The sequence below is a fragment of the Cynocephalus volans genome, chromosome 10 (assembly GCF_027409185.1).
Source record: "Cynocephalus volans isolate mCynVol1 chromosome 10, mCynVol1.pri, whole genome shotgun sequence".
NCBI classification, from domain to species: domain Eukaryota; kingdom Metazoa; phylum Chordata; class Mammalia; order Dermoptera; family Cynocephalidae; genus Cynocephalus; species Cynocephalus volans.
Window position 1 is genome coordinate 1,877,988 of NC_084469.1, and position 27,711 is coordinate 1,905,698.

At 54.9% G+C, this 27,711-nt stretch overlaps 5 protein-coding genes across 10 annotated transcripts; 1 reads left to right on the top strand and 4 right to left on the bottom strand.

The window, feature by feature from the left end:
* The first annotated feature begins 308 nt into the window (after positions 1 to 308).
* On the top strand, positions 309 to 5,646 carry PSMC3IP (PSMC3 interacting protein). 4 transcript variants are annotated; one of them, XM_063109581.1, is made up of 9 exons: positions 309 to 545; positions 700 to 1,029; positions 1,122 to 1,222; positions 1,390 to 1,479; positions 3,623 to 3,734; positions 4,366 to 4,511; positions 4,621 to 4,674; positions 4,819 to 4,878; positions 4,961 to 5,646. In XM_063109581.1, exons 2-9 carry the CDS (start codon positions 996 to 998, stop codon positions 5,015 to 5,017), a joined length of 654 nt encoding a protein of 217 aa, XP_062965651.1. In that variant the 5' UTR covers positions 309 to 545; positions 700 to 995; the 3' UTR covers positions 5,018 to 5,646. The 4 variants fall into 4 exon arrangements, with proteins under 4 accessions (XP_062965651.1, XP_062965650.1, XP_062965652.1 ...); XM_063109580.1 differs by having other exon boundaries at positions 711 to 1,029; XM_063109582.1 differs by having other exon boundaries at positions 784 to 1,029.
* Positions 5,240 to 10,188, bottom strand: MLX (MAX dimerization protein MLX). 2 transcript variants are annotated; one of them, XM_063109577.1, is made up of 8 exons: positions 10,100 to 10,188; positions 9,637 to 9,673; positions 9,063 to 9,152; positions 8,671 to 8,777; positions 8,333 to 8,432; positions 8,060 to 8,159; positions 7,373 to 7,574; positions 5,240 to 6,375 (listed from the first exon to the last, which is right to left on the bottom strand). In XM_063109577.1, exons 1-8 carry the CDS (start codon positions 10,142 to 10,144, stop codon positions 6,319 to 6,321), a joined length of 738 nt encoding a protein of 245 aa, XP_062965647.1. In that variant the 5' UTR covers positions 10,145 to 10,188; the 3' UTR covers positions 5,240 to 6,318. The 2 variants fall into 2 exon arrangements, with proteins under 2 accessions (XP_062965647.1, XP_062965648.1); XM_063109578.1 differs by lacking the exon at positions 9,063 to 9,152.
* Positions 10,189 to 10,942: 754 nt separating this feature from the next.
* On the bottom strand, positions 10,943 to 15,241 carry COASY (Coenzyme A synthase). Of its 2 annotated transcripts, none has more exons than XM_063111241.1 (10): positions 15,155 to 15,241; positions 14,042 to 14,752; positions 13,072 to 13,286; positions 12,664 to 12,795; positions 12,359 to 12,548; positions 12,221 to 12,285; positions 11,947 to 12,031; positions 11,673 to 11,770; positions 11,418 to 11,564; positions 10,943 to 11,320 (listed from the first exon to the last, which is right to left on the bottom strand). In XM_063111241.1, the coding sequence occupies exons 2-10, from the start codon at positions 14,739 to 14,741 to the stop codon at positions 11,270 to 11,272; spliced, it is 1,683 nt and encodes a 560-aa protein (XP_062967311.1). In that variant the 5' UTR covers positions 14,742 to 14,752; positions 15,155 to 15,241; the 3' UTR covers positions 10,943 to 11,269. The 2 variants fall into 2 exon arrangements, with proteins under 2 accessions (XP_062967311.1, XP_062967310.1); XM_063111240.1 differs by having other exon boundaries at positions 15,186 to 15,238.
* Positions 15,242 to 18,932: 3,691 nt separating this feature from the next.
* HSD17B1 (hydroxysteroid 17-beta dehydrogenase 1) lies at positions 18,933 to 21,220 on the bottom strand. Its single transcript, XM_063110792.1, has 6 exons — positions 20,933 to 21,220; positions 20,677 to 20,844; positions 20,357 to 20,536; positions 19,890 to 19,983; positions 19,238 to 19,415; positions 18,933 to 19,148 (listed from the first exon to the last, which is right to left on the bottom strand). The coding sequence occupies exons 1-6, from the start codon at positions 21,027 to 21,029 to the stop codon at positions 18,933 to 18,935; spliced, it is 933 nt and encodes a 310-aa protein (XP_062966862.1). The 5' UTR covers positions 21,030 to 21,220.
* NAGLU (N-acetyl-alpha-glucosaminidase) lies at positions 21,215 to 27,553 on the bottom strand. Its single transcript, XM_063110791.1, has 6 exons — positions 27,160 to 27,553; positions 26,144 to 26,291; positions 25,320 to 25,466; positions 25,060 to 25,145; positions 23,924 to 24,180; positions 21,215 to 22,997 (listed from the first exon to the last, which is right to left on the bottom strand). The coding sequence occupies exons 1-6, from the start codon at positions 27,540 to 27,542 to the stop codon at positions 21,787 to 21,789; spliced, it is 2,232 nt and encodes a 743-aa protein (XP_062966861.1). The 5' UTR covers positions 27,543 to 27,553; the 3' UTR covers positions 21,215 to 21,786.
* Between the last annotated feature and the right edge of the window lie 158 nt (positions 27,554 to 27,711).

A 27,711-nucleotide genomic window follows, 5' to 3' on the forward strand; every position in this document is an offset into this window, starting at 1 on the left:
AGAACAATCACCATTTATGAGGCCACTTCCCCTCCTTGGAGAGCCCACGTATGAGCAAAACTGGCACTCTTGGCTGGCATTTAGTTTGCAGTTCCATCATTGCTAATTCCTAATATTGTCCCCTACTCGTGGAGAAAAGCACACGTTCAAAGGCTAATGAGGTTTTAGGTGGCAGAAGGCTTTAAAAAGCACCATGCTCCCCCACTGTTTGAGGTGCAGGGACAGCTGCTCTTTGGCCTTCAGCTGACCTCAGAAACTAGAAATATTTATTTCAGGCTCTGACCCATTGGCCACTGTGGTCAGGAGTGGAAAGCACCCGCCAGGTGTTGCCGTGAGCTCGACTGGGCTAAACACGAAACTTCACAAGCTTTGTGGCTTAAGAGGAGCCCCCTCCCCTCCCAACCCTACCTTTCCTTGGTGTTCAAAGCACAGCAGGTGTCGAGCGCCCCCTGTGTGCGAAGCTCGGTAACAGGCAAGTGACGACAGTAGCGTCTTGCTCTTTCCAAGCCGCTTACGCTTTCTACTGTTTTCACGACCACTCTTCTGTAAGTACCTATTTTCCCTACTTTACGAGTGATAGAACTAACCTACGAAAGAGCGTTGGGCCGTAGAATCAGGATATGTCCCTGTGGGTAACTAGCCCTGTGACCCAGCGCGGGAGTCGGTCCCTGAAGTTTCTTCCCCCTTCTAACACTTGAGCCTACCTCAAGGTCACAAGGGCTCAGCCGCGGATGAACCTGAGTCTGGAAACTTCAAGTTCTTTACCACAGTCCTCGTTCCGAGGGGAAGGAGGAGCCCCGGGGATGAGCGCCGGGCTCCGGGACCCCAGCTGAAGTGGCTACGGCGTCCGGGAAGGGTCGCTCGGCTCCTCCGACGGCTTCCCTTTCCTCCAATCACCGCCTGAGGCCCTCCTCCGCCCCTTCCGTCGCCGGAAGGAGCCGTCGCCCCGAGCAACCGCAACGTCCGGCTTTCTGAGTTTGGCGGCGGGAAAGGTCATGAGTAAAGGCCGGGCGGAAGCTGCGGCGGGAGGTAACGGTGGCGTGGGCGCGGGGAAGGCCCGGGAGGGGAGCGAGTGGGGCGGTGGGTGAGCGGCCCCTCCCCTGCCTCGCCTCTCTCCGTAGTACCCGGGATCCTCCTGAGGTACCTGCAGGAGCAGAACCGGCCCTACAGCGCCCAGGACGTGTTCGGGAACCTGCAGCGGGAACACGAACTGGGCAAGGCGGTGAGGCCCCTCTCCCAGGTTCCCTCCCCGTGGACCCCTTCAATCAGGCTGGGGTCCTGCCCTCTCGAGCCTTAGGCGCTTGCTCCATCCCTCGCTTAAATTCTCCCTGCCCCAGCACGAAGACTGCTCTAATTACCTCGCTCCTCCCTTCATCTCCCCTCCGCCAGGCGGTGGTGAAGGCGCTGGAGCAGCTGGCCCAGCAAGGCAAGATCAAAGAGAAGATGTACGGCAAGCAGAAGATCTATTTTGCGGATCAGGTGAGGAGAATCTGTGCAAATTACCACCCGTGTGAGAGCCCAACATTGGGTGAATCAACTCCTAAGATCAACTGTCCGTGGGAGAATTGAGGCACCCCATGAAACTCACCTGTCTTATGCCATTAGAAGGTCCTCACACTTCGTTGAGTCAAAGTGTGTGCTCCCCTCGCTAAGATCCAAATTTACGGAGGATTCCAGATTTGCAACATGATGGAAGACAATATCCTGAATTGTTGCTACCAAGATCCATTTTGGCTTGGAAGCTTTTATTCCCTATCATCTAGCCTAGCACCACCCTCTGCCAAATGATTTTCCTTCTCCCTCCAACCGCCCTCCCTAAAAACACACATCAAATTTGTATTCTCTAGCCCAGACCTCCACTTTGTATATCTCTCAGACATCAGTATCAATCAATATTGTTGAAGGAGAATGCCTTATCTTTCCCTCCAAACTGGCTCTTCTCTAGCAATCTTCTCCCTTAAGGGAACCATTCTTCACCTATATCAGAAACTTGGGAGTAATTCTTGACTTCTCTTATCTCACATGTCTAGTCAGTCATCAAATCCAGCTGATTTTTCCCTTCTTGAATCCACTCTTTGTGTGCCGTCGCTGCTCTAGTTCAGGCCCTCTTCATCTTTCCAATATCCCCCTAACATCCCATCCTATACATATCTTAAACATCACAACCAGAAAGATCTATCTAAATGCAGATCTGGCCATGCACCTTCCCTACTTAATACTCTTCGATGGCTCTCCAGCTCCAAAGAATGGGTAAAAGGCACTTGGAGTCTTGCCCCAGCCAGCCTCTGGCCTCACCTGTCCTTATTATTATTATTATTATTTTTAGTGCTGGCGGGTATGGGGATCCAAACTCATGACCTTGGTGTTACAACACTGTGTCTCATTATTTCTCCATCCACCCACACGAGACAATTCACGTTTCACTCCTCTGTCCTCTGCTCATTGTCCTCCCTCTGCCTGGAGTTTTAGTCCTTTCTGCCGCTCTGCCCGGCTCTCTTACTCATCCTTTAGAATTCACTCATGCATCACCTTCTCCAGCTAATTGTCTCTTTTTCAGGCTCTTACCTGTTTTGAGGCATGTATTATAACAGTCTTTTTACTTTCTCTTTCACTAAACTGAAGTTCCTTGAAGGCAGACCCTATTTCTCATTTTCCTTTACTCAGCACCTCCACCATATCTAACATCCAGTAGACATTAAATACTCATTTTACTGAACCAAACCACCTTCAAGGCTAAAAACCTTTCATCGTTACTATTCTGCTGCAAGTCACCTAAAGGATGGGTTGGCAAACTTTTTCTGTAAAGGATGCACAGCATTATCAGACTTTGTGGGCCATATGGTCTCTTATCACACCTCTACAACTGTCATGACTATTCACCTCTGCCATTATAGAGCAAAAGTAGCCATGGACTATGTATAGGAATGGGTGTGGCTGTTTCAATAAAATTTTTTCAAAAACATGTAGGCTGTAGTTTGCTGGGCCCTCTAAAGGTTGCCTAAGTGTGGAGTCCAGACTGCCCAGGCTAGCATTCACTTTTTTCCTAACTTTATGCTTGCTTTTTTTTCTAATGCTCTCTGTCACCAACTGACATGACCCCCACTGATCCTCAACACAGTACTTTTCTACCAGTGGTGCCTCTTCACCTGTCCAGATTCTTCCTATTGTGGAAACCCATGATCTCGGTTTCCCCACCTTGGAAAGAATGGTACTTTACTCCTTCAGCCCAGTGAGAGGTTTTATCACTAAATGGAAAGATATTTCTGTCTTATTCAGTATCCTGCCAACCTATTAGCTCCTTGAAGTTGGCATTAGGTTTCAGTTTTTCTTTCATACCTTTTTACTGGGACCAGTACTCAGCTGAATGATTCCTCCAAAGTATCCTCCCACTATTTTCGCAGGCTCTCTGGCGAGTTTGGGGAGTAACAGGTTCTTCAGTGTTTTTTTTTTTTTTTTTTTTTTGAAGCTGCTTAGTACAGAGTCCAAACCCTTGACATTGGTGTTATCAGCACCACATTCTAACCAAATCTTGAGTGTATTTGAATGTTGCTTTTCCAGATATGTGTTCCCATCTTTGTGCCTCACATCAGTTCACTTATATTTTTCCTCTTGTCTCTGGCAGGGCCAGTTTGACATGGTGAGTGATGCTGACCTCCAATGCCTGGATGCCAAAATCGTGGCCCTCACTGCTAAGGCGCAGAGCTTGCAGCAGAACTGCCGCCAAATGGAGGCTGGTAGGATTGGGTAGCCCCTGGAAGGTGCCGATGGAGTCAGGTTCAGTCTGGAGGTCAGGAATTACTAAATGAATGCTTTGTTGACTGCAGCATCTTCTTGCAGCTAAAAGCCCCCTTTTCTAGGCTGCCTTAGGCATCACATTAAAAGAAATGTAGAACAGCTAATGTACAACAGCTAATGGCTTTTGTGTACAAATGGGGAAGATATGCATTTGCTTTCCCTGCCATGATAGTCAGTACACTGTCCCTGTGCTTCCCTTTTTCCTGCTTCTTTCAGGGTTTTTCTTGACGGCTGCTGATACAGGGATGAAACCCTGGACCTTGGTATTAATCAGCACCACACTCTAACCAGCTGAGCAAGCTTGCCCCCCGCTTCTTTAACTGGTTACACCTAAGTTTGCTCAATCTCACACCCCACCACTAATTGTAGACAGAAGAGGAAAGGAAAATAGAAGAAACTGATAATTCTATAATCCTTATTTTCCTGAGCATTTCCAGAATGTGGGACCCTATTCTGGATAGATCCCAGAGCAAGGTGGAAGCCTGTCTCCCACCTCAGGAAGCACCCACTGGGAAAGATAGAACCCCTTCCTCAGGGGAAGCAAGTAACTCCAGGGGTATGTGGTTTCAGAGCTGAAGGAGTTAACCAGTGCCTTGACCACACCGGACATGCAGAAAGAGATCCAGGAGTTAAAGAAGGAATGTGCTGGCTACACAGAGAGACTGAGGAACATCAAAGCAGCCACCAATCATGTGACTCCAGAAGAGAAAGAGCAGGTGACTGGGAGGGAGGGCTGCAGGGCTACCTGTGCAGGTCTGGAGTAAACATTGACCCCCAGTGGGCTGCAGTGGGCCTGAGGGGGTTAGAAGAACCTGTTTCCTCTAGGTATACAAAGAGAGGCAGAAATACTATAAGGAATGGAGGAAGCGGAAAAAGATGGTAAGTGTGTGGGAGCCCCAAGGCAGGCCCTGAAAGTGCTTTTGAAAATATCAGCCATCAGAAAAACTGTTGCCCAGTGTCTTAGAATCACTAGACAGTGCCTAATACTGTCCATCTGAAAAGTGTGGTTTTATTTCTTACTAGTCTACAGAACTGTCTGATGCAATTCTTGAAGGATACCCGAAGAGCAAGAAGCAATTCTTTGTAAGTGGTAACTCTCTCTCTTCTTGCTCCCTTGGGGTCTTTGCCCAGGAATGTCTTATTCACTTGCCTCCCTGCCTGACAGGAGGAAGTTGGGATAGAGACAGATGAAGATTACAACGTCAAGCTCCCAGACCCCTGAGGGGCCCTCTGTTGGTGCTAGGGGATGGGAACATAGAAATGCCCTGGACTGGCTACCTTGTTTAGGTTGGCTTTTGTTGTTGTTCCTGGTGCTTTCCAGGGTTGAGCAGAGCAGTCAGACACATAAACTAGAGTATTGGGTGGAGGGAGTGAGGACTGGTGACCAGGAGTGGATGGTCACGCCCATTTCATTGTCATGGTTTGAGCTTAACACTTAGACTCGGAACAGCGCTAAAGGAAAGCATTTGGCAATATTTATTGTAATATAATTTGATATAAAAATATTTAATTTCCTCTGGAAAATTAAACCTCCCAGACATAAAACCTGTGAAAGGCAGAAGGGAGCTTGGGGGACAAGAATAGAGAGAGACTACTATACACCAGCATTTGAAGAGCCCAAGGCTTTAACCAGGATTCTCTGGGCTTAGGCACCCCAGGAGAAATTTTGAGTATCTTTACTCTTTCACCCCACCTCCAAGTCCTAGGAGAAACGCCGGCAACACTGAGAGATGGCAGAGATCCAAATACACTTGACGGAAAGGCTGGGGTGGTTTTGAGGCCCAGGTGATTTTCCAAAATTGTAACTTTAGCAAAATTGCATTGTTGGTGTTTAGAAAAATAAAAATTTCAAATATGTAGTGCTGTGTCACACCTGCCTTTGCCGTGCAGTACTACTGCCTATGGGATCAGAAAGCAGGAGTAGATAGGGAGGGTTGAGGGTGAGAGAATAGGAAGGGAGAGGGTAAGGATCTGGTATCCCAGTCCTGAGCAGGCCAGAACGCCCTGGCCTCACCTTGGACTGACTAGGCTGCCCTAGTCTCGGCACAAGGTGGCCTTTCATGGCTATGAGAGTATTTCCTCATACTCCTTTTCTCCCATCTGACTACTGCCAAAATGGCCAAACTTGGGCCAACTGTTGCCCAAGAGACCAAAACAGAGGCAGTTTCCAAATATATATAAATCATGAGCAGAAATCCGAGGCTTAGAGAAAGGGGTGAGAGGCCAGGGGCTCTTTGGCGTGCCCAGAGCAGACCCCCATCCCGAGGACTTCCTTGGGGGGGAGGAAGACTGGGTAGGTTTGAGTTTTATGGTCAACATAATAAATTAATCAGAAGCTTTCACAAAACAAACACCCCAGCCCCACTGAAGATGAAGTGGGGCTGGGAAAAACCAAACACCAAGTAGAAACCAGCTGACCAGTATGAGGTGTCGTAGTTCAATCTCATGGCCCAGCAGCTCTGTGGCCAAATAGAAAGACTCAAGGGCCTCCTGTTGACTGTTCTGCAGGTTTCTAAGAGCCGGTCAGTAAAGCTGGTTTTTCAGTTGGTGCAGGACTCCAATTACAATCTCCCGTAGGGTCTGGCAGGGGCAACAGAGGAAGAGACAGACAATTCTCAGGAAAGGGCACTAAGATGGCTCAGAAATGCCTGCCTAGACTAGGCATGCTCTTTATTAGAAAAGTGCATTTAAAAAAGCCTCTGGGAAGTACTGATGTGTACAGTTTATTCTGCAATGCCCCCAAACAGGATGGAAAGATGGATAGATATGTGATAAAGCAAATACAGTAAAATGTTACTGGTAGAATTTAGGTGGTGGGTTATATCAGTGTTCATTGTAAAACTCTCTCAACTTTGCAGTATGTTTAAAGTGTTTCACAATAGGGCCGAGCCCGTGGCGCACTCAGGAGAGTGCGGTGCTGGGAGTGCGGCGACGCTCTCGCCGCGGGTCCGGATCCTATATGGGAATGGCCGGTGCACTCAGTGGCTGAGTGCCGGTCACGAAAAAGACAAAAAAAAAAACGTGTTTCACAATAAAAATGTTGTGAAACAAAGTAAGAATCTCAGATACAAGTTTAAGCCTCGGGAAAAAACAACCAGGCCTCAAAGGCAGAAGACTTAATGCAACACTACTGCATATCTCTCCAATACAAAGAAAAAAAAAAAAAATCACAAAAAGCCCTTGGGGCACCTACTTTAGTAGGCCTGTGGGTGGGGTGACAGAAACTGCTGGATTGGTTCCAAAAACTCCAAGTAATTCTGCTGCAAGGTGATTGAGGCTTCCATGCAGTGGCTAATAAGACAGCAATTTTTTTGTTTAATGGGCTAACAAAAGCTGAGAACTAGCCCTTGCATTGAGTGAGTGCTCACATCATACTTGCTAAATGAAACCATAACATGAAAATGTGAGCTAGACAGCAAATAAGAGGGAAGCAGAGAAGTATGCAGAGTCGTAGAAACACCCTCCAGAAACCTAAAAGCCGCTACCATGCTTTTCCGAACAAATAATGGTTTGGTCCACTTTGGTCCCTACGGGTAGGGAGAAAAACCCAGACCCTATGACCATTGCTGCCCCATACCTGAGGCTTACAGTGCTCTTCAATCCAGCTGAAGACACAGGCCGATAGCTCCTGGAAGCTGGCCACAGAGATGGAGGCATTGAAGGACTGGAACAGGGAGTCCATGATGCCTTGAAACACGTTGAACTTGACTTGGTCAGAGACCTGGTCCTCCCCTTCATGGGGGTTGTCCTGGTGTGCCTTGACAATCTGTTCATAGTTCCTGAAAGCATGCAGGCCAGGGCTGAGGTACTGTGCAGCTGTACCAGCTCAGGAAGAAGGGTGGGGTTACCCTATGTATCCCCCTCCCTCCCCAAAAGGGGATTCCCAGAGAGCTTTTGGGATGTATTCAGCATTAGCTAGGTAAGTCAGAATGGTGACCCTCTCTCTCCAACCTTCCCTTCATTAACCCAACAGGCATTTCCTGAGTGTCTACCACATGTAAGGGACTAATGGGGACACAGAGTCCTGCTTCTAAGTGGCTAGCTCAGAAAGTGAGATATTACCTGTACTGTACTATCTTTTGTGTGTGTGGCTGGCCAGTATGGGGATCCGAACCCTTGACCTTGGTGTTATGACATCATGCTCTAACCAACTGAGCTAAGTACTGCACTCTGATGTGGCCTTTGGACAAGGACAGGGTATGCACTGAAGTTGTCCTCAGAGTCTCCTCAGAACCTCTGGTTCCCTCCAGTGCTGAACTCTTACACTTTCATGATCTTTAGGGCTGTGACATCCTTGCGTAGCGTGGACACCTCCTCTTCCTGCTTTTTCTTCTCCTTGTGCAAAAACTGGATGTAGTCAATGGCTGGGTTGGGGGTGGGAAGAGGGGATGGGCACAGAAGTCTCAACTAGGAGGACTGATTTTGTTTCCCCTTCCCCCATACCCCAACCAGGGCCAGGCTAAGGGTGGGTTTGAGGTGCTGGCCTCTTCACAGCCCCTGTTGGCCCCAACCCCTCCAGTGCTGTCCCTGGCCATACTCTTCTGTAGAACAATGGCTTTGCTGAGCTTCTGGGAGCCAATGGAGAAGTCCTGCTGCTGGCAGGTGGGGACGATGGTCTGAAGGTCATCATAGCCTCTCTGTGGAGAGAGCAGGAGAAATGGGGTCCTTAACCCTGAGGGATTAAGCAAACTGGCACAAAACTTTTCTTCCATGACAAAGGGGTGGGGGGACTGGAAGGAGGGAGGTGTTCAGGACCAGGAACTAGACTAGCTGCCCCCAAGCCTGCGTGGGACTGTCTAAGGGAGTGAGGGCAAAGTGAATCTGAAATATGCATGGCCCTTCTGTGCTGGCTGAGGCACAGGCCTCCCCAATCACCTTGATGGCGTCCCTCCTCTTCTGCTCAGCCTGAGTGTGTGCTCGCCGCCGCCGGTCCTTGTAGGACTCCTTGTAGGACTCCTGATGGTAATCACTGTCCTCGTCATCTATGCTCAGAGTTGGGGGCAGGGAGAGGTCACCTTGGGGCCCAGTGGGGCCCAGCTAGCCCACCTTTCCCCAGCTGGGAAAAAGAACCTGGTGCCAGAGATGGCAGATGGACAGAAGAACCTAATATCCTACATGAGGTGAAAGATAGTGAGACCCTGTAGCACTTGGGCTCCAGCACTCCCATGTGGATGAAGCTTCCTTGACTAGGAAAGGTACTAAAATGAAGGCATAATGGCATATCTGAGTCCCCTCCATCCAGTGGGGGGGGGGATGTTGCTGCCTACCTGTGTTGGGGACGGAAGAGGCACTGGTGGAACCGATGCTATTAGCTCTGGACACTACACTCCCCTTGTGGGTGCATTCTACAAAAAGCCCTGGAAAAGAGAGGCCCCGATCACTAAAGGGTGGGGTGGGGAACATTGCCAGGCCCTCAGCTGTGAGCACAAGGGCTTCCTTAAATGCCGACCTCTTCCCTTCAACCCCAAAGTCAGCCATACTGGGCCACCCACTTCCTGCCATACTCTGCTGCAATGCTCCTGTCCCTAGTGTCGACACTGCTCCATAGGCCTGCAGAGACAATCCCTGCCTCGCAAAAGAGCATCTGGACAATAATGTGGATGGGAGAGTGACCAGGTTTCACTATTTCCATCACTTCCCTGCTCCAAGAGCAGAGGGAACTAGGTGTCACCCTCGGTTGCTTCCTGCCCCTGCCTTCCAGCTCCTCCCTCACTGTCTCAAGCTAGGAACTCAGCTCAGGGAGAGTGGACTGTGCTCAGGTGTTGCTGGCAAGGCCACAAGAATCTATAGAGCTGAAGCGGGAATGTCAATCGAACTGAAGATGGTGGGAGAAGCACTCACCAGGGTCCAAGCTGTTGTCGCTGTAGGCATACTCCACCTGCGGCATCGAGCAAGGGAGAAGCCTGTCAGACCTCCGCCCCTAGGGGAAGGAGCCTCTGTCCCTCCACTCGCGCGCGCGCACCCATCCACGCACCCCAGAATGCGCGGGCAGCTGAATGATTTCCCTAAGAGCCCAGACTGGATAGGCCGTGGGCGCGTCGCCCCTCTGTACGATCCCTTCAGCCCCAACTCCTCCACCTCCGCGACCTCCAGACCCCCGTTCCTTCACACTCGCGCACACGTGCCTCGTTTGTCTCCCCACCTTGGCAAACGCGGGGTAAGAGCTGTCTTCCCTGCAGCACCAGGGCCCGGAGAACTGGGGGAACTTTGGGGACAGGAGGAAAGTCCCTTGTCTTCCGGACCCTCTGCGTGCACGAGCCCGACCCGCCCTCCCTTCGCCGGAGTGCGCACCCACGGGACTTGCCTTGACCCAGGGGTCCTCGGGAGAGGCGCCCGACTCCGTCATCATGGACCCACCGAACCGGAAACAAGCCAGCGGGCGGGCCGCCTGAAGCGAGGAAGAGGCAAGGTGCGTCCACGTGATCCAAGCCCACCAATCCTCAATCGAAAGGCGGAGGGCGGGGCGAGAGTACTGCGCGTGCGCAGCCCGAAGCTTTTTAAATGCTGGTTAGAGCCGGCAGAGTACGGCGTTCGAACTAACACCCGCCAATTGGGTGCTGTGCTCCCCGTCCGCCCCTACCCGCCCCGGATTCGGCATTGGGATGGCAGCGACCTGAGGCACGTTCTGTGAAATTAAATCCCCTTAAAGGCTTGTATGAATTTTGTCGCCGATCGTGTGAGCATGCGCAGTGCCTGGCCCGGCGGCTCACCCCTCACCACTCGCCTCGCGGACCTGCAGTCCTGGCCAGTATGTCAGGGACCAGGAAGAGCTCCCAGAGTCACATTTGTCTGGCCCCACCTGGAGCGCTGAAGGATGATCTTCCAACACCTAGCCTAGTGTCTGGCAGGACACTTGTGGAATTAACCCTTGCAACGAGCCTGTTAGCTAAGTTATGCTGCTTTATAGATAAGGAAACTGAAGTACCTAGAAAGTTTATAACTTATTCAGAAGCACAGAGCTAGTCGGTGGTAGGGCCAAGCACAGAGCTAGTCAGTGGTAGGCTGACGTCAGTCTGGTGAGCTTCAATGGCCATGCTCTTAACCTCTGCACTCCCCAGTTTCCAGCTCAGGCCTGGGCCCTGCACTTGTGGCATATGGATCCCAAAGACCAACAGCATCAGAGCAGGAAGCAGACACCATACAGAAAGCACCTGGAAACATTTACCTTTAATTCTGTTTTAAGTTCCAGTGTTTGCTCTGACCTAGTAAGCTATGTGTATCACAGACAACCTTGGGCAAGAGTGAGGATGGAACCCCACAGGGGCCTGCTCCCCCATGAGCCACATCCTCAGCACGTGGCCAAATACCAGCATACTAGGTAGGCTTTCCATGTCCACGAGGCCCAGCCGTGTCCTGCACAGTTTGGCCTGGCGCCTTCTAGGCCTCAGCGAGGGTGAGCATCAAGGCCCCCATTCCTCCTCAGTGCTGGATCTCTTGTCTGGGCCCAACAGAGAACTCTTCATCAGTCATGGACCTAATGAGTCTTGGGGAGGCGCTTCTGGAGGAGGGCCCAGGCCTTTTCCACCTTCAGGTAGGCCAGAATATTGGAAGAGAGGATGGGGTCAGATAGGCACCCACTGCAGACTCCCTCCCCATAACTTAGCCTTTCCCTGGGCACCAACCTGGCGCTGGGTGATATGTGGCTCCCACAAGTTGCTCAGCACCACGTGGCTTTGGTCCACAAGCTGCTGCCCACTCATCTGGCTCTGCAGCCGGCTTTGAGCTGCAGCTTCACTCAGGCCATCCCTCTTCACGATGCGTCGTACAGCCTGAGCACAGACGAGGCATTTGTCAGGAAAAATCTCAGCTAAGCCCACTGGCTAAGAGCAGGATACAGTCTGCGGTGGGGATGGAGCAGGGGGGTGGGGTCCAGATACCTCAGTCTCAGGGATGACAACGGTCCACACCTCATGTACCATGTTCTGCCAGCCGGCTTCAAGCAGCACGGCAGCATCAATGACACACACGTGCTTTCCTGTGGGGAGATTCCAGTCACTGTCAGCAGCACCCTGACACCTGCTACCAGTCAGAGAGCCCACAAAACATAGTCCCCGTGAAAGTAGATAGTCTGGCTTGGGATGGGGAAGCTCCCAGGGGAGAATCTGCTTAACTGTCCCCCTTGGCTGCTCCCACTATCCCCCCCCAACTCACCCTCAGCCACAGCCACATCCATCTCCTCTTGGGCCAACTTTGCGATAACTGGCCACATAATGTCTGTGAGTATCTTCAGTTGCTTCTGGTGAGGAGGACAGAGGGAGTGGGCAGAGGTTACTTTCCCTCAGAGACAGAGCCAGCCCAAGGGAGTTTGGTAGTTGGGGACAGATGAGTGGAAATTGGCATTCCGGGCCAGGCCAGAGAAGTCTGCTGGATCCCAACCCCTGGATCTAGTAGCAGCTGAAGAACCCTTGGAAAGGTGTGTGTTTACCTTGTTCCCAAACACCCGGCTGCCTAGGACCTTCCTGTTGATAATGCCATCTTTATGGAGAATATCTGAATAACAGAGACAGAGGAGTGAGCAAGGAGGCCAGGCCATCTCCTTACTTCAGCCCATCCCAGTTATTACCTGTTCCAAAGGCCTCCACCACAGGCTGGTAGGCAGGACCACCAGGGGCGTAGGCCCGATGGCCTAGTTGGTCGCTGTCAATGACAAACGCCCCCAAGCCCTTCAGCTGCTGAGCTATTGAGCTCTTCCCAGCGCCACTGATGCCAGTCAGTCCGAGCACGTAGAGTTGTGAGGGGAGTTCTGGCCTCTCCTGGGGGTAGATGCAAGGGAACCCCACAGTTACTAGGGCCCTTGGTTTCTACTCTCCAGCATTTCTAGCACACCCAAGCAGCAGGGAGAAAGGGGAGGAGGAAGGGAAGGCTTACATGTGGAGGCCGAAGCAGATTTCCCAGGATTCGTTGGCGGAAGCTGGAGGAGCTGACTTTGTCCTCTTCGTTTTCCTCATGACTTAGGTCTTTCAGCAAGTGGATCTGATACAAGGCAAGCTCCTCCAGGCTCTGAGGTAAAGGGGGAACAGTGGGAAAACAGAAGGAGGGAGTGAGAGGAAGAAGGTCAAATCCTGACATCCAACCTGCCCCCTTCCCCTACCCTACCTAACCCAAGCTGCTCCTCCTGGAACTCAGCAGGCACGTGGGTAACCAGTTCCTCCTTGTTTCTTCCCACCACCCTGAGCCCTCTCTTCCCTCCTCTGGGGTCATGGTACTTCCAACAGCCCCCCTCAATGGCCTTCCCATTCCCATCCACTCCCTCTGCCAGTCTCCCTCAGGGGTTACATTCTCAAGGCGGAAGCGGTTGACGGCCATCCCCCCACGGTAGGTCTCCTCGCTGACCACCAGGAACTCCAGGGAGGGGTCAGAGCCAGCGGGCCCATAGGGGTCCAGCAGGGGGATGACATCAAAAGTCAAGGAGGGCTTGACGTCCACCAGGAACTCACTCAGATGTTCCACGCGTTCTGCATAAGGTTGGAGCAGCTCGGGGAGCAACTTGCCTGGAGAAGGAGCCCAAAAGAACAGTGAGATCATTTTACTGGGTAGAAAGAGTGTAGGCCAGTTTGGGGAAGAATGTCCTTAAGTGCCATGTCTCCAGAGAGGGGTGTCAGGAAGAAAGGGTTACGCTAGGGAGATCCTGGGACAGGGGGAGGGGGGAGAGGGAGAGAAGGGGAAGAAACAGGCAAGCACAATATGATATTCACTGTAAGGGCTGGCACATGTCCAGGGAACAAGCCACCAGGAAAGTACTCCAGAGAACCAGCAATGCCAGTAGGCATCAGAGTCAGAGAATTCCAAGAGCCACACCATCTTTGAGTCCCCTCTTAACTCTCTGTGGCACTACTACCTACAACTCATTCATCCATCTATTCCCAGTGTTTCAAACTTTAGGGTTCATTGCCCGAAGAACTTGTTAAAGTACAGATTCCTTGGTTTCACATTTGGGGGATTCTGATTGAGTGGTGATTGGACCACATGCTGAGAAAGCTGCCTTTACTCATTTACCAAAAAAAAATTTTTTTTGATGGCTGGCCAGTACTGGGATCCAAACCCTTCAGCTTGATGTTATCAGCACCACACTAACCAACATTTAACGAAATTTGCGTAGCACTAAGTGAATGTCAGGCACTGTGATGTTTGGGAGGGGTAAGTAATGGATGGCCGTGCTCTTCCTTGATCTTGGCATAACGGTGGGGGAAGAGCAAGGAGATCCGGGGGTCCTCTACTGCCTTAATCCAGGGTCCCGTTCACTCACTCTTCAACAGATCTTTGTCTGCTACTCCCACCACAAGCCGCTCCTGGGCCAGGATGCATGCGACACTGAGCAACACCTTGTGGGCATTATGCAGGCGGTCAAATGTGCCACCCACAGCCCCACGGTGGTAGCCACGCACTGGCTGCTTTGGAGACCTGGCCACAGGGGAAGGTGGCCTGGTGGTGGAAGGTAAGGGGACATCCAGGGACTCCACAGGCAGCCCTCCAGTCCCATAATCGGGGCATAGCAGTACCGAAGCCAGCTGTGGGCAACAGCTGTAACAGCTGGTGGCATAGCGCACTAGCTGTTGCTTTACAGGGTTGTACTGGCTTCCATCCAGCGTCTGAAAGTCGGTCAGCACCACTTCTGGCGGGTGGGCCAGATTCTGGACCGAGCTGGGCAGGGAAGGGAGAAAGGCACTCTTGGTTCGGATGTTGGTCAGCAGGATTCTGACGTCCAGATGCCTGTGGACATTGGCACCGGTGTAGAAGTGGGTGATGAAATCGAGAACCTCAAACGTGGCCTGCACGGGGCTGGACTGGGGCTGAGCCGGGCCCTCCAGGCTCATGCCCGGCTGCAGGTGTACATAGAGTGTGTGATTCACCAGCCGGGCCGCCGAGGTCAAGATGGGGGCCAGGCGAGGGGCCAGGGAGGCCAGCGGTGTCGTCAGCACCAGGAGGCCCGACCGGAATACGGCCATGCTGCCCAGGCCTGCGGACAGTCAGGGAGAGGAGGCGAGGGTGACTGACAGCCTGCGGCTAAGACCAAAACCTGCACGGTACCTTGGACCCGGGAGAAGGGGCCCTGGAGGAGGGACGGGGAGTCAGTGCTGATCGAGGAACTGAGGAGAGGGGACAGGACCTGGCAGACGTCGCCTCGGGCTGTGCTCTAAGCCTTGGTTTCTTCATCTCTCAACAGGGCGGTGACTTTGCTGAACTGAATCGAAATCCTGGGAAGGGGGGACTGGACAGGAGCCCCTGAGTCATAGGGCTGGGGATGCAGAAATCCCGGGCCCTCCTGCTTAGCTGCTAAATCCTAGGACCCTTCCTCTTTAAGGAATCGAAGGAGGGGAACGAAGGGGGACGCTCAAACTCAGATCAGTTCCCTACTCACTGAAACCTCCCGGCTTTGGGTCCACTGTCACCTCTGCGGAGGATTCCTCAGCCGCGGCCAGGAAGCGCTTGCTCAGGAACCCCAACGCCGAGCTACGGAAAGCGAGAAAGGCCACGCTTCTCAACTTCGGTTCGGAGCGGGATTCTCGCGAGGTTTGTTGTGTGGTGTGGTGCGTTGTTGATCCAGACCCGGAAACGCGGAGGGGGGAATACCGTGGTCCCAGGTCTGATCCGCACAGTGCCTAGGGAGCGAAGGGCAAGGAGGGCTTAATTCCCTTCAGGTCCAAAGAGAAGAGACTTCAGCCAGGTTACCAAAGAGGCAACGGCAAAGCCAGAACTAACACCAGGCTTTCCTTCTTAATTCCGGGGACGGAGCTAGGGGTCACAGGGTTGTGCTTGTGCTAGGGCCAGAGTTCCCAGAGCCCTCCTGGTGCCCTCCCAGTCCGAAGATCTTCATGTAGGAGGCTACAGGACAGCTCTGTCCAAGCTCCCATTTCGTAGATGAGGTAGGTCTTGCATGTTCCAGGGACATACAGAGGCCAGGTCGCGTGGCTCCTGTACAGATGCTCTTCGCACCACCCAGATCCAGTGATGCGCCTGTCTGTGGAGGAGGGGAAGGTAAGCTTCGAGTGTCTCTGGACAGGAGAAAAGGGGGCGAGAGCGGGAGACCTAGTAGCGAGGATTTACCGCGAAGCTAACAAGTGCTCACAAGGCTGGCGCTGGTAGGCTCGGTGTGGAGGAGAAGCCAGGTTGCCACCAGAAAACATTTCAGGTAAATTGTCCACGGCGATCTCAAAAGGTAGGCAAACCAGTCTCCAAGATTCTAGTGATGTGTTGTGGTTTATTTTCCCGAACTAAATAAATGCTCACTTTCATACTTAATTTTATGTTTGTCTTTTGTATTCTTAAGAGGGTCTCCACAAGTATATAAACCCTTAGCCCCATAAAACCTGGATCTGCTTTTGGGGTCAAGGATCGAAAAGTTGTAGAGCCACAAAGGTGTTAAGGGACCAGGCTTCTTGCAGGAGACGTCTTAAGTTGGATTTTAAAGAGATGGCCTGATTCGAAGAAGCAAACAGCAAAGGCTGACAGGGACCGTCCCCCAAACATCAAAACACAGCCTTATATATCACACGGAGTCACTTTTATTCAGTAAATGTGTACTTAGTGCCTCCCGTGTGCCGGTGTAGTTCTAGGCACCAGGGGATAGAACAGTGAACAAAAAAAGTCCCTGCCTTCCTGGAGCTTAGATTCTTGTGTGTCTTAGGATGGGGTGGTGAATAAACCGTGGACATCTGTAATACATCTGCTAGTGATAAGGGCTATGAAGAAAAATAAAGCAGAGTAAGGGCCGACCCCGTGGCTCACTCGGGAGAGTGCGGCGCTGGGAGCGCGGTAGCGCTCCTGCCGCGGGTTCGGATCCTATATAGGGATGGCCGGTGCGCTCACTGGCTGAGCGCGGTGCGGCCGGTCACAAAAAGGACAAAAAAAAAAAAAAAAAAAAACAGAGTAAGGGGACTACAGTGGAGGAGAGGGAATGCTATTTTAGATAGGATGATCCAGGGAAACAGTAAAGACCTGAAGGAAAAGATAGAATCAGAGATCAGGGGAAATGAACTGGACAGAGGGAACAGCAAGTGCAACGGCCCTGAGACAGGAGACCAGTAGGGCTGAATTGCACGATGGAGGATGGGGAGTGGTGGAAGATGAAGTCAGAAAGGAGGCCAAGTCAAAGAAGGTCTTGGTGACCTTGGGGGAAAACCTTGGATTTTACCGAGATGGGAGACCACAGAACGTGTTTTGAGCACAGACCATGATCAGGCATTAAATTTTAGAAAGTCATTCTGACTGCACTGTGAAAAGTGTATTGTCAGCAGGCACAGGTGGAAGCAGGAAAACCAGCTAGGAGGCTACTGCAATAATCTGAGATGACAGTGCATAGAATAGGGCGATTTCCAAATATGCTTTGATGATTGAAGTAGAGCTGTCAGTATTTGCTGATGGATGGGTTGAAAGATGAGAGAGAAAGATAGGAGTCAAGGAATATTACAAGGTTTTAGGATTGAGCATCTGGAAAAATGGAGTTGTCATATGCTGAAATGGGGAAGACTGGGAGACTGGGGGAGAAGCAGGTGGAAGGGCTGGACATCAGGAGTTGGAGTGTGAACACATTAACTTTATTAGACATCAAGTGGAGATGTTGAGTAGGTAGTAGTAGTAGGAGATGCAAGCATGGAGTTTGTGGGCGACAATAGGTTTGAAGATACATGGCTTTTTTTTTTTTTTTCCTTTGGTGGGGACATCATCAGCATATAAATGGTACTTCAAGTGACGCAACTGCATGAGATTAAGAGTATGAATGTATGGAAGAAAGATGGTCACACTTCACCTCTCTCATGACCCCGCCCCCAGCGATGACCTTGTGAATTCATGCATATACACACACACACACAATCTCTCACACACACAGAGATGCAAAAGAGCAGCCTGTGGTGGGGGGGTGAGGGGAGCCAGGCTCTGAGAACAGATCCCGTGCCTCAGAAATCCATGCCACCTTGACCTTCTCCCCTTCCTGTGGCCTTTCTGTATGCTGTAGGGACAGCAGGTAACTGTGAGGCCCCTTCCTGCACCTTTCTCCAGGAGCAGAGGCAGCAGGCAGCCCAACAGGCCCAGAGAAGACCCTTACCTAGAGCTAGGTGCAGGTCAAGATGTAGTGCCTCCTTCCCCCAGTGTCCTGCACAAAGTCCCAAGAACCCCAGTAGGTTCCTCTTTCCTCTCTATTCCCATTTCCCAGGTTCTCTGTGGCCATGTCCCTGCAAACTCCAAAGGGCCCTTCTCCCCTCAGCAGACATGACCCCCCAGCCTAATCCCTACCTCAGTACCATCCCCTCCTGGGGCACTCCTGCCCCGTTCCTCTGCCTGCAGCCTCCTCACCTAGCCTCTATCTGTTCTCTACCCCTCCTCCCCCACCAGACTGCCACAGAAGTCAGGAGATTGGCTCCACAACCCTGCAGGCCCCTATCAGGGGCTCCTGCCACCCTGGCTCCTCCCTCTGGGCTCAAAGGGACAGACCATTGGGCAGACCAGCCAGGCCTGGAGTCCCAGTTGAATCTCCTGGTGAGAGGCAGCTTCTGGGCCGGTGGGAATCTCTCATGCTGAGGAGTTTTCCCTGGGGCAGGGGAAAAGGGGCAAGGAAAGGGGGTGGGGAGGGAGTGAGGCTGTCTTCCACTGATGCATTTAGCCCTGTTCCTTCTTTAGCCATCTGGTCTATGTGGAAATATAATAGTAATTCTACTAGCAGTAATAATACAATAGCCATTGCCGGCTATTGAGACTTCTTTACACTGGCATTTTCAGGCATTGTATCACTTAACCTCACCACAACCTATGAAATAGGTATTATTACACCCACTTTACAGATAAGAAACAAACTCAGAGAAGGTAAGGACCTTGCCTGAGGTCTCATGACTAATGGGGGCCAATTCACACCCCGACACTACCCCAACCCAAGTCCGCCTGCCTAACTCCTACTGCTGCAGACGCCCCTTGGCTCTCCAGAGATTGCTCTTGTCCGGCCCTGCTGCGGGCTTGGGGCCTGACCCTGAGCTAGCTCCTTCCTCTTTCTGGACCTCGGTTTCCTCGCAGTACGTAGAACCCCGGCTAATCTGACCTGCTCAGATCACCCACCCACCAACCCCGCCCCATCCCCCTGGGCCGCACACCGCCGGGGGGGGGGGGCGGACAAAGGAGGGCGCGGGAGACAGCGACGGACGAAGCCTTTATTGCGGGGTGGGGGGTGGAGCGCCGAGCTCAGGGCCCCCAATTCCCCCAGCCCCAGCCTCGGCGGGCTCGTCGGCGAACACAGCGCGGTGCATGGCGGCCACGTAGCTGCAGCCGCTGGGGTCGGCGAGGCGCAGCCGCGCCAGGGGCAGGAAGCGCTCGGTGCTGAAGTAGCGCAGGGCGGGCCGCGGGGCGCGCAGCGCGGCAAGGAAGACCTGCGGCGGCGGGAAGGGGAGAGCTGGCTCCGGCTGTGTGCGGCCACCGGCAGGCCGCCCCCGCTCCCGGAGCCCTGCCCGGCGCCCACCTCTGTCACCTCCTCCGGGTCCTGCGCCGCCTCGCAGAAGACCCGCTCGCAGTGGCGCTGGTAGAGGGAGAAGAGGTGGCGGGTCTGGGCGTCCGCGCCGTCCAGTGCCCCGCCCGGGCCGCCCTCCAGCTTCTCCTGGAAGGCGGTGCGCACCGGGCCGCACTCGATGAGGCTCACGCTGCGGGCCCGAGAGCGGCGAGTGGGCGGGGCGTTCGCAAGCCGGCCCCGACCCCGGCCGCCCGCCGAGCCGCGAAGGGAGGGCGGGCAAGGAGCTGCGCGCGGGCGCCCGGCCGGGAGAGCGGAGCGCTGAAGAAGCGGTTGACTGCCCCCGAGCGCTCGCTCCCACGTCCTGTGGAGGCTGGAGCCTCTGGCTTCAGAATTCGAACCTGGCTGGGTCACCTACAGCTGTGTGACCTTGCGCCAGTCACCTCACCTCTGTGGGCCTGAGCTTCCCCTCAGCGACACCTCAGCAGCTAGGTCGGTACGTGAAGTGTGACCGACCTAGTGCCTTGGTACGTGCTGTACCAAGTGCCTAGCCCAGTGCCTGGCACACAACAAAGGTGAGCGGGGCGGAGGAGGGGGAGTACAAGACGGGTGCTCGAGTTCCCAAGGTCGGGGTTCAGAGGGTTCGCGGGGCGGGATGGTGACTCACTGGACCCCGAAGGGCGGCAGCAGAACCGCCAGACTCTCGCATAAACCTTCGAGCGCGAACTTGCTGGCGCAGTAAACGGCGTTGAAGGGCAGCCCTGGGAGGGGAGACGAGGTTGCTGAGGCGCGTGGGAGAGAGAGGAGATCGGCCAGGAGCAGCCGGCGCCCGCCGCACCCCGCCCGGCCCCGCCCGTCGCGGACCGGCCTACAGGTGCGCCGCCACACGAGGCTCCGCCCCCTCCAGGCCCCGCCCTTCGCGGACCGGCCTACAGGTGCGCCGCCGCACGCGAGGCCCCGCCCCCTCCAGGCCCCGCCCGTCGCGGACCGGCCTACAGGTGCGCCGCACGCGAGGCCCCGCCCCCTCCAGGCCCCGCCCGTCGCGGACCGGCCTACAGGTGCGCCGCACGCGAGGCCCCGCCCCCCGCCGGGCCCCGCCTCCTTCGCGCCTCTGGCCCTGCTCTCCCGACTCACCCATCAAGCCTCCCACGCTCCCGGTCACCAACACACGTCCCGAGCGGCGCTGCTTCATGTCGGGCAGGAAGGCCTGCAGCGTCCGCACCGTCCCGGCCACGTTCACGTCCAGCACGGAGTCCACGGCGCCCACTGCGTGCGCCTCTAGCGGCCCAAGCAAGCCCCGGCCCGCGTTACACACTACGGGGAAAGAGGCCCGACCCCGTCTGCCTCATGCACCGCACTCAGCCCGGGCCAGGCCCCTAGTGTTCCCTGGCCCTTGCGACATCTGGTTTGGACACAGGGCAGGGAAGTCTCCTGCACGTTTCGGGGAGTCTCACCCAGCACGTCCACGCGGCCCTCGGTCACTCGTGCCCGGGCAGCGGCCACAGAATCTGAGTCCCTCACGTCCAACTGTAACGTCTCCAGGGAGTTGGGAGGACACCCCCGGGCCCGGGCCGCCTCCCATAGCGGGCCCTGCATCCTCAGGTCCCTCAACGTGGCATACACTGGAGGTTGGGAGGAGGATGAAGATCTGAATTCCCTGCTTATCTTTAGGGGCTCCTCCTTTCTCTCCATCCCAGTCCCCTCGTATACCTTTGAAGCTCCGGGACGGGTCTGAGGCCAGACGGAGGGCCAGGTGCAGGCCGATCCCCGAGGAGCAGCCAGTGATGAGCACCACGGTACGGTCCATGGGGAGAGGAGTGGGGACAGGCCCTTGGAGCCCTAGGCTCAGGTCTCTGGGAGGGATATCACCTGCTTCGCCCCACCCCCGCCTGCCGGGGGCCCCCTCCCCTTGTTATGTCTGCAGTGTAATTTCAAGGCTGAGTCCTCCCGCGGGTCCCTGGCCTGCCCTCCCCACCCTGCTGTGGGTCAAAGCAGAGATGAGGCCACTGCTCGGAACACCAAGCTGTCCCAGTTGCTGGTCAGAGGGAGGGGGGAGGGTTCCCATGTGGGCACTGAGTGGCACCCAGGGCAGGTCTTTCCCCAGAGCATGCCTCTGTCTCACAGGGGCAATAATAATTACCAAAGTTTGCCACTTAGGGTGTGAAAGAAAATGCTGTGGTAGGGCATTCTCAGTTCAAAAGTCAGGGGTTAGTATTGAAAATGGGGAAGCCAAAGCAAGGAGTGGAGAGAACTGGCCCCATACCCGGGTCCATGCTGTAGCTCTGAGTCCTCCAGGCACTGTAACAGTGACCTCATTCTGACAGACCCAGGCTGACTCACATTTAGTTGAATTGACAGGAAACAGTACTTTAATCCCAAAGTTGGGGTGGTGGTGAAGGGCAGCTCACCCCCCTCCTAGCCCCCTGTACCCGACCCCACCAGCAGGCCTTGGGTCTTTCTCCCAGGCCTGGGGATATCCTTTGATGCTTGTCCAGCTCCAGACCCCAGGAACCTGCCCTGGCCTGGAGTTTGGGGAGCACAAGAGTCCAAGAGTGGTTAATCTGTCATAAAGAGCCAGCTGCCCACCGGGGGTAATATTTGAGGAACATCCTCTTGGCCAGGTCTACAGTGTCGCCTTGTGGCTGGCTGGGATATCTCCGTGTGCTGAGGACAAAGGCCTGCTCCAGCTGGAAGACATTCTCCTCAAACTTGTGCTGTTGGAAAGGTATGCCCTGGGCCAAGCTGTTGACTAGTGCCTCCATGAAGAGCCGCCAGCGGGGGGTGTAGTAGTCAGCCACCAGGCCCGCCAGCTGCTTGTTGGCATAGTCTAGGATGTTGCCCACTGGTCCCCACAAAGTCAGCTGGTAGCGGCTGTTCAGCTCATAGAAATGGGCCTCGGCCTCACTGACTGCCACTGTCCGGGCCTGCTCCAGCCAGCTACCCAGCAAGAAGCGGCTGTCACTAGCCAGTACCTCGTCTAGTGCAGGCAGAAGCTCATAAGCCACGATGCCTCCAGCCCTCAGCAGGGACACCAGATCCTTGTTCAGGTAGGCGGTCCTCGCCTCCTCGTAGTACAAGCTGACTAGCTCCTGGACTGCCTGGCGAGTGATGTCCAGCAGGTCATAGCGGAAGGCCGGGCTGGTGGCCAGGGTGGGAGCAGCTGTTAGCAGCAGCCGCCAGGCCTCAAACACATCCGATCGGTTGTACCAGACAGTGGTGTTCATCTGCAGGGATGGCCGCTTGACCAGCGGGCTGTGATTGTGCCCACTGCAGGCCTCACCTGAGCAGTTGTAGACACTCCTGAGCAGTAGCCTCCACGCTGCCTCCGCATCCCCGTGGGAGACCCCGTACCGCCGGTCAGCAAAGCTGGTCACCCAGGCTGCCAAATCTGGTACTGAGTCCTTCCGCCAGCCCAGCTCAGCCATGAGGGCATAGACCATTTCATTCTGGCCAATGCCCTCAGGGGCCATACCTGTGCCTACCATGGTGGAGTTGGGGAAGAGGCGGGCAGCCTTGGGACCTCGGTTCACAGCCTCCAGGGCTCCGAACAGGCCATGATTGCCCCCAAAGTTATGCAGCATGCACCAGATGAAGGGCTGGCCCTGGAAGGAGGCTGTGCGGGTGTACACAGGCTGGCTCTCAGCAAACAGGTCCAGAACCAGGAGACGGCCACGGGGCACGGCCCCCAGTACAGCCCCAACCTGGGCAGGCTCCCAGAATTGGGGCTGGTGCTGAAAGAGCCAGCCTTGGAGCAGCCACACAGCATCGGGGTCCACTGCAGTTGGGGTGTGGGGAGGACAGAGAAGAAGGGTGATGAGAGGAGGGGGGCCAGGGGAATGTTCACCCCATTCTACAGATGAGGAAACAGAGGTCCAGAGAAGTTAAATGACTATCACAGGACACGCCTTCCCCATCCCCACCTCCTTCCAACTGGAAGCTCCAGGATAGTGCTCCTCATGCTTCCCGGGGCATCAGAATTAGCCAGAAGTCTTGTTAAAACTCGGATTCCTGGGCCCCAGCTTCCGGAGATGCTGGTTCAGGAGGTCTGGGGTGAGGCCTGAGAATTTGCTTATCTGACAGGCTCTGAGTGATGCTGAGGCTACTGGTTCTGAACACGCCTGGAGAAGCATTGCTCAGAGAAATCTCAGCTAATCTACTCCGCTCCTGGCTAACACAGAGGCCTCCCCACCAAGCCATTCCTGACTTGGGCCCCCTCCACTCCTACCCTGTAAGTGGCAGGAAGGAGCCCTGAGTTCACATTTGTGCAGCAGGACGGGCACCTACTGGCTTTGGGCACATGTCCTAACCTGTGGCCTACATTACCTACCTCAACAACGAGGTAGAGACCAAAAAAACTTTTTTCGGTAGCTAGCATTTAATGACCCTTGACTCTGGGCCAGGTATCATTCTGCCTATAAGGTAGCCCCATTTTACAGACGAAGCAGCTGAGACCATGGGAGGGAGGTAACTTGTCACACACAGCAGGAAATAGTAGTGCCAAGGTTTCTGCCCAGGTTGTCCAGCTCCAGACACAGTGGAACTGAGACAACGTGTGTACAACGCTTGGTAAACTGTGAAGTGCTGTGTGTTGCAGTTAGGAGTTATTGCCAGTCCCTCCTCCCACCCACACTGACTTCTGCCACCTTCATCTCCCTAAGGGTCTGGGAGGCTTCCCTTCTCCACTGTCCCTGGGCATCATACCTGCGATCATGGCCTCATAGACGGCAGCGGTGGCTGCGGCAAGGTAAGAGGGGTCTGAAGAGGGGGGTTGCATCTCATTGAAAGTGTCGGCCCCATAGATGTGGTCCGTGCCAAACTCCTTGGTCAGTTCCCGTAGGAAGAGGCTCCCGATGAGGGGGAATATGGGGTCTCCCGGATCCAGAAGGAAGGAGCAGGAATAGGAGCAGTTGAAGTGTCCCCAATTGCCCATCTGAGTGACACTGACCTGAGGGAACACCCTAGTGGGGAACAGAGGCTCAGACGTTTACTGAGGCTGACATAATCATCGTGGCCCATGACCCCTCACCAGCCTCACTATCTATAGGTCATGGAACGCATGCTGGTGTCTCATGCCCCGTGCCTATGCACAGCCTGTGCTCTCTGCCTGGTCGTTCCTCTTCCCTCCCTCACCACTTGCTCTGGAAAGGTCTTGCTATCGCTCCCCTCCTCTGGCTGAAACAGCAACACTCCTTTTTCAAGACTGGGCTCAACACTGCCCCTACGCTGAGTCCTCTCTGCCCCTCTTCTGCAGCAGAGAAGTGGGCCCACATATGTTCCTGCCCTGGTCACTGTGTTGTATCCCTCTGCCATTATATCTCCCACTGGGGGCAGGGCCTTGGGGCACTTTTGTTGCTTCCCTAGGGCCCAGCCTAGGGCTGGGTCTAACAGCCCCAGACAGCTGGACAAATGTTCACTGAGTGAATGGATGAGGTTTCTGCCACAGGAGAGGGAGGTGAGGGGGTAGCCAGTGAGGGTGGCAGCATGAGCTAAGCACTGTGACATCGGTGGGACACCAGAGGTGCCAGAGGACACCAGAGCACTCCCCTCAACCACTAGCAAGAGCTACCCTTTGCTGACACTGTGCCAAGTCATATATAGAGAGATCTATATTTACAAACCTCTACAGCAAAGTAGGTAAGGATCCCATTTTACAAGTGAGGAAACTGAGGCACAGAGCACTCATGTAATCTGTCCAAGGTCACACAGCTAGTTGGTAGCAGAGCCAGGAAGGAAACGCAGGCCTAAAGTCTAGAGCTTAAGTTTTTCTTTAAGTCATATATTGCCTGGAAAAAAAATTCCCTCTCTGAGCTGAGTGGGGGGTGAGGGGGAAACCTCACCTGGTGATAGCCTTGGGGACATGCCCTGCAAACGCAGGTAACACTGGGATCATGCCGAACGAGCGCATCCGGTCCAGGATCCGATGCTGGGAGGAATGAGGGGGGAGCTGCCACTGTTGCCCCCATGGATGAGGCCCTCACTCACCCAGGGCACACACAGTCCCCACAGTCAGGAGCCCTGAGGCTGGCCAAATTCCACCATCCCTGGGCCCCTGACCATCAAGTGTCAATTCCACCCCTACCTTTCCCCATTCTTTTACCTGCAGGTAAAGCTGCTTGAGATGCCAGAAGTGGGGCAAGGGGCCACCCCAGGTATGCAGGTTGCCCATGCGCTCCCAGGCCAGGAAGGCAGGACCAGTGAAGTACTCATCAATCTCTGACTGGGTCAGGCCCAAGGCCAGGTATACCTGAGGAGGAGGACGATCCCCACACATATAAATACACTATTCTCCACTTATCGATTCATTTATTCAACATACATTCATTTATGGCTTCTCTGTGCTGGTCGCTAGGGCTACTAAGACAAAATTCAACCCCTGCCTGCAAGGAGCCCACAGTCCAAAGGAAACACACCTATGAGTGGGTGAGTTCACTAATGTGTCACCCTTGTCCCATGGGAGAGGAGGTGGAACACAAAGGGGCTTTCTCCCAGCCAGGGAGGGGGTCTTAGAAGCCTTCATGGAGAAGGCTGGCAGACGGAAGAGCAAGGACAGCTCTGGGAGGAGTGTAAGCAGCCCCAGGAACAGCCAGAGCACAGGGAGGCTGCCAGGGAGGCAGATCAAGAGCTGCTAATGAGACAGACCCAAAGGACCGCCTGCTGGACAGAAGGGGCGTGGGGGGTGGGGAAGGAGCCCAGCTCCCTAAAGTGCTGGGTTCTAGACCATGTAAGTGCACAGACACACTTGTCTCAGGAATGGAAGGCTTCATTTCTAGAGGGCTGGAGCCATAGTGCTCACCACAAACACTTCTGGAGCCCTTATTCTCTGTGTGCCAGACACTGCACTGATACTGGGGGCTGGGACAGAAACCTGGGGTGGCCTCTGCGGTGCGCAGGAGAGTGTGGAGGCGCTAGGTGGGCACCCACCCGCTGCCAGATGGCCTCCTGGCCACTCCAGGCCAGCGCCAGGTTGATGCCATTCAGTGCCATCCAGTCGATCTCTCGCTCCCAGCGGGCCCAGTCCCACCACACGAAGGAGTAGCTTTGCGTGCACACATTCTGGTAATAGCGGTACCTGCGGGCAGCGGTGTGAGCTGGGGCACGTTCCTGGAGGCAGGGAGGTTGCCTCCCACCCCTGAGGGTCCATCTCCCTGGAATTGCTCAGAAGGCAGCTGGCCCTAGAACAACTCTACCCGCGTCTAGCAGAGAGGGGAGGAGTACCAAACATGGCCCCTCCACTGCTTCAGCCTGGGATCCACCCCAGGTGGAGCTGAGACTCGGGTACTTGAGCTTTTGGGGTGCCACCCACCTGCCCCCACTTCCCCAGGGCCCTCTGGGCCAGCAGACATTTGTGTAAGCATATTCCATTTTCATTCAACACTTCCAGAACCCCTGTTCTGTGCACAGTGTTTCTAGGCTATATAGCAAAGTTAGTCCCTGTCCCTGAAGGGGGTCCCTGCCCTCACAGTCTAATGGGGAGAAAGAGGTGTGAACACATCATCTCCATACAGTGTGGCAAGCGCTAGAACAGAGGCCCGTGAGAGCAGTCGGCCATCACTCCTCGGTCAGCATCTTCAAACGGGGGTGGGGGTGGGGAGAAAGGGAATAAACTGTACTAATCACCAACATGCAGCCTACAGATTCCACGCCCAGCAGGGTACAGATCCTCACAATCAACACTGCACGGTAGATGTCATCATTCCCATTTCTCAGATGGGCCAACTGAGGCTCTGAGAGGCTGACTAACTCAAGGGCACACAGCTGTTAGAGACAGAGCTAAGCCTGGAGGGCAGACTGGTTGGACCCTCAGGCCACCGCTTTCTTCTTAGGCCTCCCCGTTTCCGCAGCAGCAGCCTAGTGCGGAGCGGCGCGGGGACTTCAGCGAAGGGGCGGGCGCCTGGGGCTGCAGCGGGAGGCAGCCGCGGGGAGTGCGGGCCCCGTACCTGTTGGGCGTGGCCTCGGTCAGCTCCGTGGGTACTGCGGGCAGTGGCCGCGGGAGGCGCAGCTGGGAGCCCGACCAGGCCACCTGGCAGCCGCAGAAGTCGCGCAGGTAGCGGTGCAGCCCCGCGGCAGCCGCCACGCCCGTGGAGCCGCGCACCCACACTCGCGCCTCGCCGCCGCCGCTCAGGCGGTACGTGTCCAAGCCGGACTCGGCCGCCAGGGCGCGCTCCACCGACACCGAGAAGTCGGCCGCCCGCTCGGACCCCAGCAGCCGGGCCACGAGCGCCCGCACGGCCGCCGCCTCCCCAGCCTCGTCGCCGGCCGAACGCCCGGCCCCGGCCAGGAGCAAGAACCCCAGAGCCGCGGCCACCGTCACCGCTTCCATGGTCCGGGCGGGGCGGCGGCCCAGTGGACAACCAATTCTGCGCTCGGGCCTCGGGCGGGGCGGCCCGCGCCCAATCAGCGGCGGACCTCGGGCCACGTGGACCTGAAAGCAGTGCACAGACGGGCGCCGGGAGAGCCGGCTTCCGGGTGCGCGGCGCGCTGCGGCTGTC

Coding starts and splice junctions, on each gene's coding strand:
- PSMC3IP (XM_063109581.1), top strand. CDS start 996: ATGAGTAAAGGCCGGGCGGAAGCTGCGGCGGGAG. Junction 1,223..1,389: donor AACACGAACTGGGCAAGGCG/GTGAGGCCCCTC, acceptor CCCCTCCGCCAG/GCGGTGGTGAAGGCGCTGGA. Junction 3,735..4,365: donor CTGCCGCCAAATGGAGGCTG/GTAGGATTGGGT, acceptor ATGTGGTTTCAG/AGCTGAAGGAGTTAACCAGT.
- MLX (XM_063109577.1), bottom strand. CDS start 10,144: ATGATGACGGAGTCGGGCGCCTCTCCCGAGGACCCCTGGGTCAAG. Junction 9,153..9,636: donor CGACAACAGCTTGGACCCTG/GTGAGTGCTTCT, acceptor TCTCTTTTCCAG/GGCTTTTTGTAGAATGCACC. Junction 8,778..9,062: donor CTCTTCCGTCCCCAACACAG/GTAGGCAGCAAC, acceptor CTCTGAGCATAG/ATGACGAGGACAGTGATTAC.
- COASY (XM_063111241.1), bottom strand. CDS start 14,741: ATGGCCGTATTCCGGTCGGGCCTCCTGGTGCTGACGACACCGCTGGCC. Junction 13,287..14,041: donor AGACAAAGATCTGTTGAAGA/GTGAGTGAACGG, acceptor CTCCTTCTCCAG/GCAAGTTGCTCCCCGAGCTG. Junction 12,549..12,663: donor ATCTGCTTCGGCCTCCACAT/GTAAGCCTTCCC, acceptor ATCTACCCCCAG/GAGAGGCCAGAACTCCCCTC.
- HSD17B1 (XM_063110792.1), bottom strand. CDS start 21,029: ATGGACCGTACCGTGGTGCTCATCACTGGCTGCTCCTCGGGGATCGGC. Junction 20,537..20,676: donor GGGCCGCGTGGACGTGCTGG/GTGAGACTCCCC, acceptor CTTTCCCCGTAG/TGTGTAACGCGGGCCGGGGC. Junction 19,416..19,889: donor CTGCCGCCCTTCGGGGTCCA/GTGAGTCACCAT, acceptor TCGGGCCCGCAG/CGTGAGCCTCATCGAGTGCG.
- NAGLU (XM_063110791.1), bottom strand. CDS start 27,542: ATGGAAGCGGTGACGGTGGCCGCGGCTCTGGGGTTCTTGCTCCTGGCC. Junction 26,292..27,159: donor ACCGAGGCCACGCCCAACAG/GTACGGGGCCCG, acceptor CGCTGCCCGCAG/GTACCGCTATTACCAGAATG. Junction 25,146..25,319: donor TCAAGCAGCTTTACCTGCAG/GTAAAAGAATGG, acceptor CATTCCTCCCAG/CATCGGATCCTGGACCGGAT.